This window comes from Pundamilia nyererei, unplaced genomic scaffold, assembly GCF_000239375.1.
Source record: "Pundamilia nyererei isolate P.nyererei 1_Seehausen unplaced genomic scaffold, PunNye1.0 scaffold00098, whole genome shotgun sequence".
Lineage (NCBI taxonomy): Eukaryota > Metazoa > Chordata > Actinopteri > Cichliformes > Cichlidae > Pundamilia > Pundamilia nyererei.
The window spans coordinates 1,030,754-1,048,330 of NW_005187499.1; the positions used below are offsets into that span (position 1 = coordinate 1,030,754).

Below are 17,577 nucleotides of genomic sequence, written 5' to 3' on the forward strand. Positions count from 1 at the left end.
TGTGTGTGTGTGTGTGTGTGTGTGTGTGTGTGTGTGTGTGTGTGTGTGTGTTTCCAGCTTCATTTGAGTTTTCCTTTTGAGCAAATTGGCATCATCAGAACTCAGAATCTTCTTTATTCTGTACAATACTTTGTGAACAAAACAAGCTGAGATTAGGTAACATAAGGATTTTGTTTGAGCTTGTGATGCATCTCTGCTTCTCTCAGGTCGAGGTCACCTTCAATTTTTTGGAAATCAGAGCAATGAACACCTACCCAGAACACCAGGTGAGAGCGGCGCTTCCTGCCAACTGTACCGTCGTAGCAGCGTTGACTCTCATGGGATTAAAACTGTCATTGTCGATATAGGTAATCATCGATACAGACAAGACCACCTACTCGCTGAGGCTGCAGACCCAGGAACAGCTGGATCACATGGTCAGCCACATCAACTATGCCCTCTCCAGAGTCTTCAACAACTCAATTTATGCGTAAGCAATGTCAAGCGTCGCCATCCTCGAGCAAAGTGCCGAAGCTTTCTGTTTTTGTGCTTTATGTTGCTGAGCAGCAAAGGCAAGTTGTCCCACGTTAACAGACTTTGACAGTGTGTTGGCAAGTTGGCAGCTTCACTTTAGGATTGCTTTCCTCTTTAACAGCCAAAAATCATTCTTATCTTGCAGTAGTTTCCCTCCAACCCATTTCTGTGTCATTGTAGACTCTTACACCTAGCAATCACTGGGCTTAATTTGCCAGCTGACACTGAGTAGGCTGCTACCGCGAGGCACGGTTTCGTTTTCTTGCTGTTTACGTAGTACTTTCAGTCAGTAGATGCTGTCGCCTCAAACCCTGAAGTCAAAAGAAACACATTCTTATGCCGATGAAAATCCTACAGCGGGCACTGAACGTCCTCTACGCTTTAATCTAAAGCGGTAAAGCGCAAAGGATGCACACAATGAAAAGCCCAGAAAGTTTTGTCCCGCAGTCATTAGAATGCATGAGGAGGAAAGGAAGGCACAGAGTTTGTTTCCCTCTCTCTTAGTTCTCATCTACAATTTCTGAGAGCACTGGGATTGACTGTGCTCCACTATTGACCTGCACAAGGCTATCTCTGCACTTTATCATCGTTCAGAATAGCTCTTTTCCATTAGGGCCGCGGCAGATGATTGCTTCCAGTGAGGACATTTAAAGAGAAATAAAGAAAGGGGAGAGAACACAGGGAGGAACCTTGTGTTGTGGGTTTAATTGTGCGGCCCGGTAACTGATTGGTACACGATGCAGATAGTATCTAGAGAGTGTGCACGTATGCACGCTCTGGGGCGGATGATGATGATTGCGGAGATAAGGCAGGGATTAAGGTCACGGATGTTGTTGGGTGTTGTGTGTGTGATTTTGTTGACAAATGCGATTAAGGATGGTGTGTGTTGAATTCCACAGTGTAACGGTGTAATCCTATCAAAAAGCCAAAGCAGGTACAGCCGCAGTACTATGTGTGAACACAGTATTTGCTTTCTGATCCATCCCTACACGCTCTGCTTACTTGTTGTTTCTTTCTGATGCAAATAAGGCAGAAAGGTAGAAAAGGTGGATGAGCTATGTTTTGCAGGAGTTCATTTGAGATCTCAATGTTTAAGTCAAATTTCCTTTTAATGTCCTAATTTCACTGGACGTTGTGTAAGGATGTATCATTATGATACCTACCAGGGTGTGAGCCTGCTGGGAATACGGGTTATACTCATTCATTCGAACCTTGGTGCATCCTTGTGTCTTTGTATAGTCTCTTGGGCACTACAGTACTCCGCTTAAGCCACTGGGAGTTCAATGTCTTGCTTAAGGACTCTTTAGCAACAGCACTAAAGGAAAGAAGTATAATATTTAGAATGTACCTTTTCCCAAACCTCTAACTGATACCAGAGGCCTTCTCATTACAAAAAATACTCATTAATAATCCAGCCGAGTGCCTCTCTCCATAAAATATAGATGACAAATATACTTATTAGGTATTGTTGCAGCAGGGTTCGTGGATTTATAGTGAACCATCTCAATGGGCCACATACAGCCCACTTTGATCAAAGAAACTCTCATTTCACATCAGATTAAAGATAACTACTTAACTAACTATACTTTTAATGCTATAGGTGTTTAACTAAGAGGTTTACCTTAATTACTGTTGTGTAGTATGAATAGCAGGGAAGTTCTAAAACTTGTGAAAATACAGTTGAAAGTCTAAAACCTATGCCTGCCTTTAAATTTCCAAAGGTGTCAGGAGATTGGAGTCTTAGCTGGGCAGATACTGGCCCCTGGGCCTTATGTTTGACACCCTGCTCTAACTCTGTGGGAGGGTGGAGCTTATACCAGTTGACATGTTACCAGTCTATTACAGGAAGACTAATGATCATTCATGCTCACAATCACATTTATGGCCACTTAGCATCACCAATTAGCTAAATGTGCATGTCTCTGGACTGTGAGGGGAAGCCGGAGGACTGGGAGAGATGCATGCAAACAAACAGTACCCAGCCTGCTGATGGATTTAAACCCAACAATTCCACCACTGTTCTGCCCTATAATGAGGCAAATCTCATTTTTATCTGGGTGCCATTGTTGCTGGTTAATCTGACAGGGAGAAACCTGAACCAGCTCAATCTAATAAAAAGAAATCCTAGCTAAAATGAAAGGTTCGGCTATTTTCACTTTATGTGCGTTCTGCAGCAGGCGTCTTTATTTAGTCAGAGGTTGTTTAGTCGTAGTATTACACCACAGGATGCCTAACACATGGACTTATTGCCTTTAAGAGCTGAGTTTGTTGGCTGCACACTAGCTGAATGTCCTGTCCCTGCTCTTTCCACACATTTCCTGGCTTATCTCTACTGCATTATATGAATAAAGGCCAGACTAGACTATGGTTTAGAGCAGGGGTGTCAAACTCAAATACACAGTGGGCCAAAATTCAAAACTGGAACAAAGTTGCGGGCTAACGTTAATATTTATTGAAATATATTTATTCCTCCAGATATAAGAATGAATCTTTTCTTATGGACTCAAACACGTTTTGCTGAAAAACTGAATATGGAGCAAGCAAAGCTTAATACTAAACAATATATATATTAGCTGTATAATACCAGTAGGCCAGCTCTAATAGTAATTTGGTATGGCTTCGCGGGCCAAATGTAAGTAGGCTGCGGGCCAAATTTGGCCCGCGGGCCAGAGTTTGACACCTATGGTTTAGAGGATTGCCATGAATGTAAGTATCCTGCTTAAATTATGATTCACATCAAATGAGCTTTTCAGTCAGATCAATTACAATTTTGTTTTAGTACAAATGTACAGTTGTTGATTGAATGCAGTACATACAATTACAATTATTAATTATTTAATAAGCATTTCACACATTAAGCTTCTTTTCTTATTGTCAGTTGAAATTGAAATTGTTTTTTCTTCCCCCACAAAGAGGATAGAATTTTAAATGCTGGATAACAGTTTAGTCAACTGCAATCAAAAATGTACATATTAAATGACTATAATTCCATTCAACTTCACATGTACCTTGTGTTTCATTCAAATCTGCACATGATGGCCTGGGAAGCTCTAAGATGTTGGACATGGCAAGCATTAAACTGGCTGAACATCTGCACTTTGGCGTCATCATTGCCAGCACGAGCTAGCTTTGAATCTCCTTCCTCTCTTTGTTTCAGCCCTCCTATTTGTCGAGCAGAGGGAGAAATGCCCGATGGGAGTCACAAGTTTTCACCGAACTCTGAGTCATCATTAGATCCCCAGAAAACTTGCGGTGAGAGCCCTGCTACCTTTCTAACCACATCTCACACGCACATTCATACATGCAGCACTTCAGAGTCCATTCACACGCTGACTCAGTAGCTCACAGCAAACCATTTTGGAGACTTGTCCATAAGTGGGTCAGAAGACCAAAGTTACTGGATGCACTTGCTTTCTGCTAGTAATCCTATTAATCTACAAGAAGAGCTCCTTCATGGTTCTGTACTTTCATCTCACCTCAATATTTACAGCTAATCTCTCCCTCTCAGCTGACTATCTCTGTCTCACTCTTTTTGACTCCCTCTTTCATCTCTGGCCTGCACCCTCTCCCCTCTTCGTTTCTCCATGTCTTCTCCGCTACTTCATTCTATCCTTGCCATTTCCGATCTGTCATGGTCTAGTTTGAATTGACTTGTTGTCCTCTCCTTTGTATTTTCAGGAGGTTTTTCTGAGACTTATGCAGCTCTCTGCGATTACAACGGTATTGGCTGCAAAGAAGAAGTGCAGTGGGTGAGGAAAGCATACTCGCAGAACAAATCCACTTGTGTTTGTTGTCTATATTACCTTTTGTAGATTGCTATTCTTTGTAGAGTGGAAAATATATTTTTCATGATACTGTCTCATATCTATCTCAAACTCTGTCTGTTATTGTTTGTTTCCCTCCTCCTCTCTGTTCCAGGATGTTGACACAATCTATCACTCTCAGGACAACAGGGAGTTCAACTTACTGGATTTCAGCCACCTCGACAGCAGGTGAGGTAGTTTACTGACATTGTGGCCATGCCTAGTCTTAGTACAGTGTGGGAGCTCGCACTGATTTGAACAGCTCAATTAACTAACAAAGTTAGTTGCAGAGAGCAAATGGACACATTAACGCAAACTCATTGTATTTGATATTCATTAGTTCTGCTGGAGTCAGTCTTTGGCAGATGTATGTAACCCACAGACATCAGCCAGGCGTTTGGCACGCTCACTCGTGCTGCTTTGCCAGAATCGGCCTGCAGCCACCTTTCTTTTCCTACTGATTTAGTGGGTTTTTTCTTCCTTTCCAGTCTGATATGGAATACCCGTCAAGCTACATTTCTGCACAAGTCAAGGCCGTTCCACTGAACGGCTCAGTATAGGTGTAGTTCTACACCAAGTTTTGCGTATGAGTGTGCAAAATCATTTCATTTGAAAAGATTCTCACAGGGATCACTTAGTTCCCAGATGGTTCCCACATACATGTACTTCACGTGATCAAATTAGAGGCAAGTACAGAGAAACTTTTGCCAGTTCAACAGAGGAAGGCTTTCTAGGGTGAAAGTCAGCAAAATCAGTTTTCAAGTGAAGGGCAGCAGATTTTGAGCTATTTATGGCCTGCAATTTTACCCGCTAGCCATCCAATTCACAGGTCTACGGAAACCACATTGCTTTATGGGCACGGATCTTTTGAAATGAAATAAGATATAGACCTTTTTTTTCCTGCTCTCTTTTGTCTTCACCTAATCAGAGTTGAAGTGGGAGGTTTTACAGAATTATCCATTTGCTCCTGCTGGAGTTCAGGGTTACAGTTCTCTAATTGGTCTCTGGATGACAGCTTACAAAATCATCTCCTCGTGTAGAGAATGAAAAGTTTGTATCAGCTCAACCAAATTCTTCCCTGCTCTCTGTCATGGTCCTGGGCCATGTGGGCCCAGTATTCTTAGTTTCTTGTATTTTTGTATTTCGTTCCTTATTTAGGCCATGTTTCCTAAGTTGTCCTGTTGTGGTGTTCCTTATTTGACTTCCCCTTGTGACTTTTATCCCCTGTGTGCCCCTCTATGTATCTGTGAGCCCTCATCTCCCCTCCTTGTTTCATTCCATGTTTCCCCAGCCCACTATGCCCGTGCTCTCTCTCTCCTCCTGTTTGCACCTGTGTACTTCCTGTTTTACTTTGACAGTCTCCCGTCAGTGTTGTTTACTCCTGCCATGTCTTGTTATGTTTATCTGTGTCAGCTGTGTTCCCATATGTGGCCACTTCCCCTGATCATCCCTCTTGTGTATTTAGTCTCTGTGTTTCACGTAGTCTGTGTCGCGTCGTCTGTGTCGCGTCGTCTGTGTTACCACCCCTGTGTTCCGTATCTCCAGCCATAGCTTTTTCTTAGTTTATGTCCAGTTTAGGTTTTCTGTTTGAACTATTACCCTTATACTGCCCTCGCTCTGGTTTGTTCTGTTATCAGCCATAATAAAAGGCTCGCTTTTGTTTAATCCACTCCTGCATCTTCGCTTGTGTTCGCGTCAGGGTCCAACACACACATTCCCACACGGTCTATCTCCACGGACCGTGACACTCTCCAGGCCCAGTTTGACCTTTTCATTCTGTCAACATAGAGAAGAGGGAAAAAAGAAGACATTATTACCAACATGCGTGAACTGATTTATGGCTCTGAACTGTAGAAGATAAGAAAACTGCATAAATTGATTATGGGTCCAGAATTACCGTCTCACTGGGTTTAGGTGTGTTGTAAACAAATGTAATAAAGCGGTCGACGGGGAATTGAAAGTCAAAACTCAGCACTTAAAACTAATGGTGATTTTATATCCCAGTGCTCTGGAGTAAAGACCAAAAACAATAAAAACACATCTGTGTTCTTGGGCTTTATGAGTGCCTTGTAGTTTTGGAAGAGGTCTGCATTTTATTTTGCATCACGGTGGACTGTTTTTTTTTTTCTTCTTCTTCTTTTCCTGTGTGTCTCTTCAGCTGTCACTGTTCATCTTTCCTTACACGAGAGCGGCTATTTGTCTAACAAGACCCTCTGTGGTTAAAATTTTGAGTGCACTACTCTTCTGTTGACTCTCTGGCTCCCTTTCCCTCCTGTGCTTCTGTTGGGTTTTGTTAGAAGTTTGCTAAGATCTTAGATGATGTGGAATGAAACACCTTCAGAGGCAGAATCCACAACTTTAAGATGCCATGTGTGCTCTCCTCTACTTCCCTGCTGGTACCTTTTTTTTTGTCTGTGTGTGCGTCTACTTTTTCAGACGTATAGTGTCGGAGCGCAGAACTTGCCCAACTGATACGATCATAAAAAGATTTGACAGCTGACATGCAAAAGCAGAATTCAGACGAGCTTATTTTTGTTTCAAGATTCATTTATTTATTTGTTTTGTCCTTAAAAAGCCCAGAAGTGTATATGGTTTCTACTTTCTTGTGTAGCAACAGCACTTCTGACTTAGAAAACATATTCACATTTAAAAACGTAGATCTCATCATAGGAGTGAAACCTTGCTATGGTGGTAAATCAAAAATCCATTCATAGAAACATGATTGCAGCAGAGGCTCATGAATATATTAATGTCTTTCGCATTGAGAGCCCAAATCGCTGCCTTTCTGTTGTTTTTGTTGTTGTTCGTTTGTTTTTTTGTACAATTTCTTCATATTCATTGTGATAAAGTGGGAGCTGCCTGCCCGTACTGTTTTTCAAGATCTTCCTTCACCATATTGTTCCCATAAGCCCACAATCCCATGCTCAAGAGTCTGTCTCTCTCCAGCCCGTATCAAATCACGGCTGATAAAGGAAGCGAAGAATATCACAAAAAAATAAATAAATAAATGCAGGAAATAATCAAGAAAGTCTGTAAAATGGCCACACAAACAATGTAAGAATGGGTTGTTCCGTGATCATGTGCCAGAGGCTATTTGTGGTGCATTACTCTTTTCCTCCCTTCCTTGTCCTTTCACATTTCTATTCCCTCCATCTCCCCCGATTGATCTCATCTACCGTTACCGCGAGCGACAGGGCGATGCTTTTTCTGCTGACTGCTGTCTGTCCAAACACAGACTGTGCTCACTCGTGTTGACTGAAAACGGACACCTTTTTTCAGGGCCCGTCTCGTCCTCGTCATCTTTGCTTCCTGTATTGGCTCCCCATTCGTTCTCCTCGGCTGAGTCGCTGTCACTCTGGGTTCTGTGTGTCTACTGCAAAGTCACAAATAGGTGGAGTGTTTGTGAACTTGGGTAGAGATTCTGTGGTTTCATACAGTTGCTTGTTTGGCGAGTGAGAGAGACAGAGAGAGAAAAAAACTGTTACGCCTTGCTGACTCAAGAACATGTAGAGGCACCTCTTGGATTGACAGTCCACCCTCTGTGTGCATACACACATGCTAATAAGCGCTTGTCTATGTAGAGTGTCCAGCTGCTTTCCAACTTTCTGACTAGTTTAATTTTTCCTGTTACTAAAGTTGGACTCCATAACAAGCCGGGCCATCTGCCCCACCTGTCACTATTACTGGATCTGAGTTGTGTTTAGAACGGAGTTAAACTGTAACTTTGATTCATTGCAATGCAGCACATTCATATGCTTTGAATGGAGCTTTCTTCCTGCTGGAGCGGCTGATAGGATTTGCTTTATTTTTGCAGCACTTAGAAGACTTTGAATTTTATTATGGTTCAAATAGTTACTGTCAAGATGTCAGTCAAGATGATGCTAACGCTATCAGACTGTTAGCCTAGATTAACCACTTAGACTCTGTTGAAAGGTTACTTAGCACCTGTAATGCTGATAAATGACCTTATAGAGTATTTTCATTAATATATTGTTTGGCAAGTAGTGGAGAGTCTAAGGAATTTTGATCGTCAGTTTGACGCCCAGCCAAGATTTGGTTATTTTAAAAATCCACATTCAAATAATAGATTTTCATAATTATTTATGTTCTGTTAGCTGCTGCTTGGTTGTTGTGTTTATAAACATGTATGTTGCCAACAAGGAAGATGCGGAGTGCCCTCTGATGGGCAAACTATGCGACATCAACTTCAATAAAATGGTTGAAGGGCATTTCTTGTATCTATTGTTTACATTACTTTTGAAATTTTCATGTATTTGACGTTGAAAATGCTTATACTGATATATCGGTAAATTACCACCAATGTACGCTAAATCTGATAGGTCGATCAAGAGTTTTCAATCTTGGTACTTTATTAGCCTTCCTTCATGATAGTGATGCACTTATCTCTTTGCAAGAAAACAATTAAGCATACAGTACTTTGCAAAAGTCTTAAGCTATCCTCTTTTTCTTTATATTTTGCTAAGAATGTTAAGTAGTGCAGGAGTTTATTGAAACCTGAACGGCATGAACTCTCTTAGGTAACTTTCATGTAATTAGTAAGGAGTCTTCAGAAATAGTCCTCCGGGCTTCTTGAAGAAGATTCAAAGCGCTTCTTTGGAGGTTGTTTGCCTTTGTTTCTGTTCTCTGTCAAGATGCTTCACTGCTTCAGTAATGTTGAGATTTGGGCTCTGGAGAGACCAATGATAAATGAAGCTGTTGCAGTCAGATTCATTGGTCAGTGTTAAGCAGCTTAACAAACAAAAAATAGTCTTCTGAAAATGGTCAGATTCAAGTGTCAGGTATAAGTGAAAATCTTACATCTTAAGACAAACTTTTAAATAAACCAGGAAAACTATTTCTTAAGACCAATTTCATGAAATTTCACAAAAAAACAAACCAAAATAGGAAATGAGGGGTGATCATGTTTAGAATGATTTACCCAATGCAGACTCAAGGCACAGAATTAAAGAACAGAAAACAAACATTTATTAAGGCCAGGCAGACAGTACAAAGGCAGGTGAAAACCATAAATCCAAACTGGAGATCCATGAGGGAAAACAGAGGTGTGTAAACAGTAAGATGCAACAAAGCCCTGAGGGTAGACAAAGGCTATAAATACACTCTACATAACTAGGGTAATGGGAAACACTGGGGTACAATGGGGTTGTAGGGTGACCGTGGCTCAGGGGGTTGGGAATCGCATCTGTAACCGGAAGGTCGCCGGTTCGATCCCTGGGCTCTCTGTTCTGGTCGTTGTGTCCTTGGGCAAGACACTTCACCTACCGCCTACTGGTGTTAGCCAGAGGGGCCGATGGTGCGATATGGCAGCCTCGCTTCTGTCAGTCTGCCCCAGGGCAGCTGTGGCTACAACCGTAGCTGCCTCCACCAGTGTGTGAATGTGAGAGTGAATGAATAGTGGCATTGTAAAGCGCTTTGGGTGCCTTGAAAAGCACTATATAAATCCAATCCATTATTATTATTATTATTACACAGCTGGAACTAATCGGGGGAAACAAGACAAGGGAAGCAAAACTAAATACAGCACACATGAAACAAGACACTATCAAAATAAAACAGGAAGTAACTGAAAATAGGAACATTAACACAGTGAAGGAGACGTAAGAAGACCCGGAGAGTATGGGGGAGGCAGGATAAACTGAAGGAAGAAATGCAATATTAACAAACTATAACCCTGAACAGAAACTAGACAGCAAAACTAATAGCACTCTGTGGCTATAAATAATACATTTATATTTTAAATAATAAATAATGATACATAATAATATAGTGTAAATAACAAACCCCAACCAGCAAAAGGAATAACACAAAATCTTTGAATAATACATGAAAAGTAAACCAAGAACCAAGATAAAATGAACAACCAACAGAACTAGAAAGTGCAAAATTAAAAAACACTGGCTCTAAAACCCAGGACCATGACACAGCCTGACATGTCTTAAGAAAAATAAGGGCAATTTTCAACTGTATCTAATTTTTTTCCACTTTCTGCCAATCTATTTTCATTATAAAGAAATGTGACTGTTGTAAATCAAGGAAATGTGCATACACAGCTTCTTAGCTTAATTACCTACTTTGTGTGGTATGCAGGTTGCGGGTACAAAAGAAGGCTGTAAAACTGACAAAAAATCAGACATCTGCCTAGATAAAATTAATAGTTTTGGACAAGCAATTCTATGACATGATCCGTTCTTAACAGCCTGCAACACAATGCTTAATGGTCCAGAAATGATGGCTTCCTCCTCTGCAACCCACTGAGTCAAATTGGACCCTTTGGCCTGCTAGTTCTGGCCCACAGTCTGTATGTTTGACATCTATGTGCTCCAATTATATTCTCTAAAGTACACCCAGTAACAAGAACCTAATATTTTCCAACTATGCTTGTGGAAGAACTGTATACAGTTAATTCCACACATTTCTGGGCACTTTGTTTTTTGTAGTTATTTTAGCCATTTACCAGAACATGAAGCTATAGTTATATGAGTTATTGAATATGAATATTTGCTTAAAGTGCACATGTTCTCTGTCTTTTAACAGAAATACTGCATGCAGCATTGAAGAGTTGAAGACATTTTTCATTTCAGGCACTTAGATGTAATTGGACAAATTACCATAATCATAAATTAAACTGTTATTTTAATGCTTTATTGACAATTCCTTGCAGGTAATAGCTGCTTAAAGTCTGGGACCCGTTGACATCACCAAACTATGGATTTGCGATGCTTGATCAGGCCTTTACTTAAGCTGTCTTCAGTTGTTGTTTGTCCTTGCTTCCTTGTGTTTTTGTTTTTCCTTCATTGTAATCGATGCTTGATTGGGTTAAGATGAGTTGATTGACTGGCCTTTGCATAATTGCCCATCATGACCTTTAAAAACCCTTCTGGGTAGTTCTTGCAGTGTTTGTCTGTCTATACCGTGAATCGCTGTCCAGATAACTTTGCTGCACTTGGCTGAATCCAAGCAGAAGTTTTAACTCTCCTCCTCACAGTTTACTCATCTGTTAACATCATCAGTTAACACTAGTGACCCAGAGCCATGATAGACCACACAGTATCACACTTTCTTCATTGTGTTTTCTAGGGGTTGTACTATGCCTCCGTTCATGAGCTTTTCCAAGCCCTCTCCATGCTTTTCTCTTTCCTTCAGTCATTTTGCCACAGGCAATCATTTCATCTGTGCAAAGGAGCCAGTTTCAGAGCTGGTCTGGCTTTTTCAGATGTTTTTTGTCAAACTCTTATCTGGCCTTTCTATTCCGAAGGTCATTATATTCTGAATGGATTTTTCTTTGCTATGGAAAGGATCCTCCTGTCAAGCACCACTATTATCTTCAGTGGAGTTCAGCCTTTCCTGTGGACAAATACATGTTTATCAGTGAGTGTGTGTATATATGTAAACCTAATTATTATATATTATCCAGTCCTTAAAATCCTCTCTTGCCTTTACCCAAAACTGATTTCACAGATAGAAGTGTGCAGTCGATAGGGCAGGACTATCTGTAAAAACAATCATCTGATCGAACTTGAACACTCTTTAATTTTGTTTTAATGTATCGAATTTGGCAACAGGACAATAAAAAACAACAACAAAAGTGACAGTAATTGTGATCAAAGCTAAGCAGTGGGAAGAGCAGGCATATTCATTTAAAGAGACCAGCTCGGCCTTATTGATATTGTATAAAAAAAAGTTGCATAAAACAAATTTCAAGTTGCAGTATTTTCCAATTTACATATCCATATCAAAAATGATAAAACCCATAAATAAATAAATCATGAACAACAATAACTCTTAACCTGCGATGCCTTAAAAAAGCTTCATATAGAATCTGATATTTGAAAAGTCCAACTGTTTAACGTATTTGTGAAAAAGGTCCCACATCATGTTAAATTTCTGTCTGAAGGCCCTTGGTTTTTCAAAAAGTAGAGCAGATCCAAACAGCTTCTCTTATCCATTGAATATGTAGGGGAGCTATGGGAGATTTTCGCTTAAGTCGTGTTTTACATTTAGGCAGTAAAGTAGCAAAGGCAGTATAAAAAACACAATCCATCAGAGCATTAGGTTCCACTGGTTTTCCAGTGATATTTGATCAGGATCTAAAATTTCTTCACAGAAGTGCTGCAAAACCGTGCAAGATCAAAACATGAACGTGATTTTCCTGGGACTTGACAACACCTGTCACAAGTTAGGTTTGTCTTTATAAAATTGAGAAATGTTAAACTTCGTAATAAATGTAAGCGGTGCATGCTTTTAAATGGAGTTAATCCAAAAAGATGATTTATGTGCATTATGAAGGGCATGTTTTGAAAGATTTCAGGGAAACCAGATGAAAGGAGGGATTCTGAGAATAAATACAGTATATGAAATCATTCCTTTCTAGTTCAAGTATCAAAAACATGGACACTAAGGGAATGTTTTGCTCATAAAGCTACAGATTTGTAAATATCTAAAGAAATTATGTTTAGGTTATCCAACTTTATCAGACAACTGATGGAGAGGGGCAAACGTTTTATTAATATAGAGATATTTAAATGAGGTTGGGCCAAGTTTGAAATGATTCATTTGTTAAATATGGACGAAAGACATGATTTACAGTTACAGGAGCAGATATTGAATATGTTTGGCTATGAAAACTGTGCTTGGATTGCCTCCAGATTCCCAGCCTTATTATACTAAAGACAATAATGTCTTTATTATACTCAGAAGAGGAACTTTTCATGGAGTGAGCTGAGGCTGACAGAGATACCAACTCACGAGAAGCAGCTTCCATTGTAAGCCAAACTGATGACAGCCAAAATGAGTCAGATTGCAATCAGAATTGAGTTATTCTTAAATTATTAGTCCAATAATAAAATTTAATATTTGGTAAACCCATAACTCCCAATTTTTTAAAACTGTTTGTAAAAATTTCTGTCTAACCTGTGGTGTGTTTTTATTTCAAATGGAGTCCTTGATAACAGATCACGAAATGCTCAAAATACAGTATTTATGTGCATTTATACTTTATTTTCCTTTTTGGTTAGAGGAAGAATAGTCCTGGCAGGCGTAAGACAGCTAAAGTAGAGGGGTTCCTTTGACACCTTTCTCTGTGATTGCTCCAACTGTATCTTGGTAATCCTGTTTTTCACACTTTATTTCCTCTTCACTGGTTAGAAAAATAGTCTCTGAAATGTTATTGTTAAAGGAAAAAGCTTCGGGGGGTGTCTATTCCTGACCCGTATGCAGGAAAATCGGTCAAGTATCCATGTTGATATCGATGTGCATTTTCCCCAGAGCACTGTAAGAAATGACTGTTGACTGGCCACTCTGCTCTCTTGCCTCTAATTCCTTCTTGCTGCAGATGACTGAAGTTTGAAAGGGATAAAGTTTCATATCCCTGTCCTTAACCTAAAACGATCCAATTAAGGACATAAACTGCAGCAGATTGACCCACTGTGCCACCGCGTCCGCACGTACCAGTACAAATTGACACATAAACACCAACACGCTGCACGACTGAGCTGGATCATAGAGGTCAATTACATGTCCTGCTGTCAAAACATGAATCAGACAGTGCTGATGAATCTTGACGTGTGCATCATCTGCTCGCTTGCACAGACTTGGCCGTGTTTGTCAGAATGGACTGGTCTGACGGCTGTCATGCTAATGAAAAAAGAACACAGCCTGTAGCCATTTTATTCCTCTGAGATAAACTGTAATGTCCTGGTTACTGCAACAGAAACATCCTTGGTCCGATTACACTCTTTCCTCCTCCTTTCCCCCCTTTCACTCTGTGTTTTCCTCCGTATCATCCTTTCTTCGTCTTTTCCTGTGTGTATTCGCTTTCTCTGTGCATCCCTTCTCTCTGTGTTGCTGCTTGTTTGTCAGATGATGTATAGCAGGTGTAGCAGCAGTACGGCCATAGTTGGACCTTGGAGGATTCTAAATAACACCCTCTCTCGCTCTCTCTGTTCTCTCACTTTCTCCCTCCCAAACGCATACACAGGATCATCTGTGGGCTCTATGTCTGGGTGTACAGTAGTGGATGTAGCAGTGTTTGAGGTCTGTAGTTGGGATCAGAGTGTGGCTTTATTGAATAATCCACTGACCCGTCCATCGATCTTTACATCTCTCTCTCCTTTCCTTTTTTTCCATTTCACTCTGCTTCTTCTCCTCAGCAGGACTGCAGTATCAGTCATCTTTTAGAAAGCAGCCCTGCCCGTGCTGTTCTCCCTGTCACAATGATAAACTGCTTTTTACCAAATGCAGAGCATAGAATAAGTTTGGCCTGAGATAATGCAAATTTATAGATCAATGGGATCAAATGGTTTTGAGCAGATGGAGTTTGCTAATTTAAAGTTTTGAATTTTATCTGTCGTCTTCTTTCCAGGGACTTGGCAGTGATTGTGGCATCCATTGCCTACAACACCTGGTTCACCAAGCTGTACTGCAAAGACATGCGCATAGTAAATATCTTTTTTTTTAATCTCCCTCACTTATGAACTGTCTCCCCAGATGTAGACAAACAATGTTTGTAAATGTAAACGTTTGCGCTCTTGTGTTGTCTATTGATTTATTATTTTATTAAATCAGCTTGTCTCTTTGGCGTTTTTAGAAAATTATCATTTCTTTGTGTTTCTCTAAACACTTAATAGTTACCATGCTAACACTAAATTGTCGGAGCATTATGGCTACCTTACTCAGAAGCTTCCTGGAGTGATCTGAGTCCTAAACTCCATCTGCTTCAGGTCCCAAAGTCAAACGAACACTGTGGCGTCACTGAGAGTTAAAAACTGTCTTTCATCTTTAATAAAATGATCAGCGTTGCTGCTTTACCAGGTGTAACAATTAAGTTTAACATCCTGGCATCATGAAAACAGAATCTATTAAATTTAACGGAGTTAGAAGTTAGCAGGAAGTTAGCTCGCTAGTTTGCACCTAAACATGATATACCATGTTCTGACTGAGAGATTTCTGAAAAAATTTAAACGTACAGCTCTGCTATCACTTCCAACATAAATGAAGACAGGAAACTAAACAGTAGTGACATTTGTAGGGTTACTGAAGTTGGACTAGCTGGTATATAACATTGTGCTACGTGATCGCTAGCGACACAGCTATGTTAGCATAACATAAACACAGTGATGCTGGAGGATGAATGCTAATTTTTTTCACTCGATAAAAGTTAACGTGAAGGTTCCCGATGGTTAGGGACAAATACAATCGCGTGGCAGGATGCTGTAAACCGACCAAACGTCAGTTAGGAGAACAACTGAGATAATCCATCCACAATACGAGGTTAGTCATTAATATACTGCAACAACATGGGAATAGAGTGGCTGTGAGAGAATTAAACATTAATGAATCAATGGTAGGGAAGTGGGGGAAGCAATAAGAATGAGCTGAGTAAAGTTTGACTTATCTGACTGTTTTGTTTCGCTTAATGCGCCTTATAATGCGATGTGTCTTATGGTCCAAAGAATATGGTAATTTATTGAAACTTTATCATAGATTTAAGTCTTATTTTTAGTCTCAACAAAAATGAAATGGTAATTATACTCATTATAATTAAGACACTGATTGATTTTGTGCCTATTCGAAGGCATTGTGTGTAAAACCAAAGATAAGATATGATTTGAAGTTCATTTAAAGATTTTTTTCTAACATCAGTGTATAGACTTCTTCTTTAAAAGCAGATACAGGGCAGATACAGCAGCTTATTTCCATTGTGCACTGGGTGGATTTACAGCTTGTTTTTTTTTTTTTTGAAAAAATAAATGAGTCGATCCTGGTTTTGGATCATTAGACAAAAAGTAATTTGTAGAATAGAGCATCAAGGGTTTTAGGAAACTATCATGGCCTTTTTTTCTATTTATGTACTTAATCTTTTATAGGCACAACAATAAAATAGATGCAAAAAATAAATAAATAAGTTGTAGATTATTTTGTTACAGCCCTGCTTGTAGTTCACTTTTTCTGTCCTCCACTGCGGCTCGACACCACCACGTTCCACATGTGCTGTGTGTTTTTTCTGCAGGGGTCAGAGGTCGTGGACCAGGTTCTACACACAATCAGCAAGTCCAACAGTCTGGAGGAGCTCACTCTGGAGAATGCGGGACTCAAATCGTAGGTTTCCTATTTCCTGACATCATCATCAGCCCTACCCTCACCTCTCTTAATCTAATTTCCTCTCCTTTTCTTCTCCTTGCCCCTTCACCTCTTCTCTTTTATCCTTTTGCACTCTCCAATCTTTTCTCACTCTTTCTCCTCCTTTGTCTCCTCTCTTTTCACTTACACAAGTCTTGTCTCACCTCTCCACCTAAGCTCACCTCACCTCTCCACTTCTCCTCCCCTCCCCTGCTGTCTCTCGCCTCTCTTAACCTCCACTCTTTCATCCAATAAAGCTCAAATAAAGCCTCCCCACCTATCTGCTTGTAGCAGGTGTTTCTCCATTGAAATAGATGTGAAATTTTGGGCTTCATCTGGCAAGACATTCCACCTTCTATGTATGGCTTGTATCATTTAGCAGAGCAGTTTTCTTATTTAGTATTAATTGAGATGAATTGGCTGCCCGAGGGCACGATGATTTACTGCAGCATATTGATGGAGTTTTTATACTTCCCCTGTGTTAAATCACTTCCAATAGAAAGGGTCATTTTTGTTGGAGGTGCTCTACAAGCACTATGCCAAAAGCTCTTACCTTCAACAAGAGAATAATAGACTTCAATACAATACAATATGTTAAGATACTCAAATAGTATATGATTTAAGGCTCCTATACTGACAAATATAGTTTCTGATGTGGAATTTCAACACAGATTTTCGGCACAAATATAAAATGTCACTTTTCACTTGATTGTTTACTTTAAACATTAAAGGAGATCGAGTAATCCTGACTACATGAAACCTTGGAGATTTGCCTTGAAATAAATAGCAATTGTGCCCAAATAAAACTTTGGGAACAACATTGAATGTAAATGTTTTTTGTCTATTTTACCTTTTAGATCTTTGGGAACTCTACCTGTGAGATATATGTTTTGGTAACTGGTAAATCTTCTGCTGAAATTGTTGCGTCTACAATCAGAAATTAAGAGATGTACCTGCGAGCGGGATTTATAACAATACAACTAATTTGGGACCCAGTCAAACTCCAGTAGTCAAACTAACTTGGAAACTTGCCTTGCTTTCAGGGCTGTAGGAGACATCTTGTTCCAAGTGGTTAAACTTCCACTAATGAATGGATTTTTACAGTGACCAAATATATATATAT

At 39.9% G+C, this 17,577-nt stretch overlaps 1 protein-coding gene across 6 annotated transcripts in view; it reads left to right on the forward strand.

The window, feature by feature from the left end:
• The window catches only part of carmil3 (capping protein regulator and myosin 1 linker 3), a 98,637-nt gene that overhangs the window by 17,437 nt on the left and 63,623 nt on the right, over window positions 1-17,577 (forward strand). For all 6 annotated transcript variants that reach the window (XM_005740232.1, XM_005740233.1, XM_005740234.1 and 3 more), the window contains exons 4-10: window positions 207-266; window positions 348-469; window positions 3,671-3,765; window positions 4,192-4,262; window positions 4,432-4,505; window positions 14,698-14,773; window positions 16,345-16,433. In XM_005740232.1, the coding sequence (XP_005740289.1) occupies window positions 207-266; window positions 348-469; window positions 3,671-3,765; window positions 4,192-4,262; window positions 4,432-4,505; window positions 14,698-14,773; window positions 16,345-16,433 (587 nt within the window). The remainder of the gene's footprint in view (window positions 1-206; window positions 267-347; window positions 470-3,670; window positions 3,766-4,191; window positions 4,263-4,431; window positions 4,506-14,697; window positions 14,774-16,344; window positions 16,434-17,577) is intronic.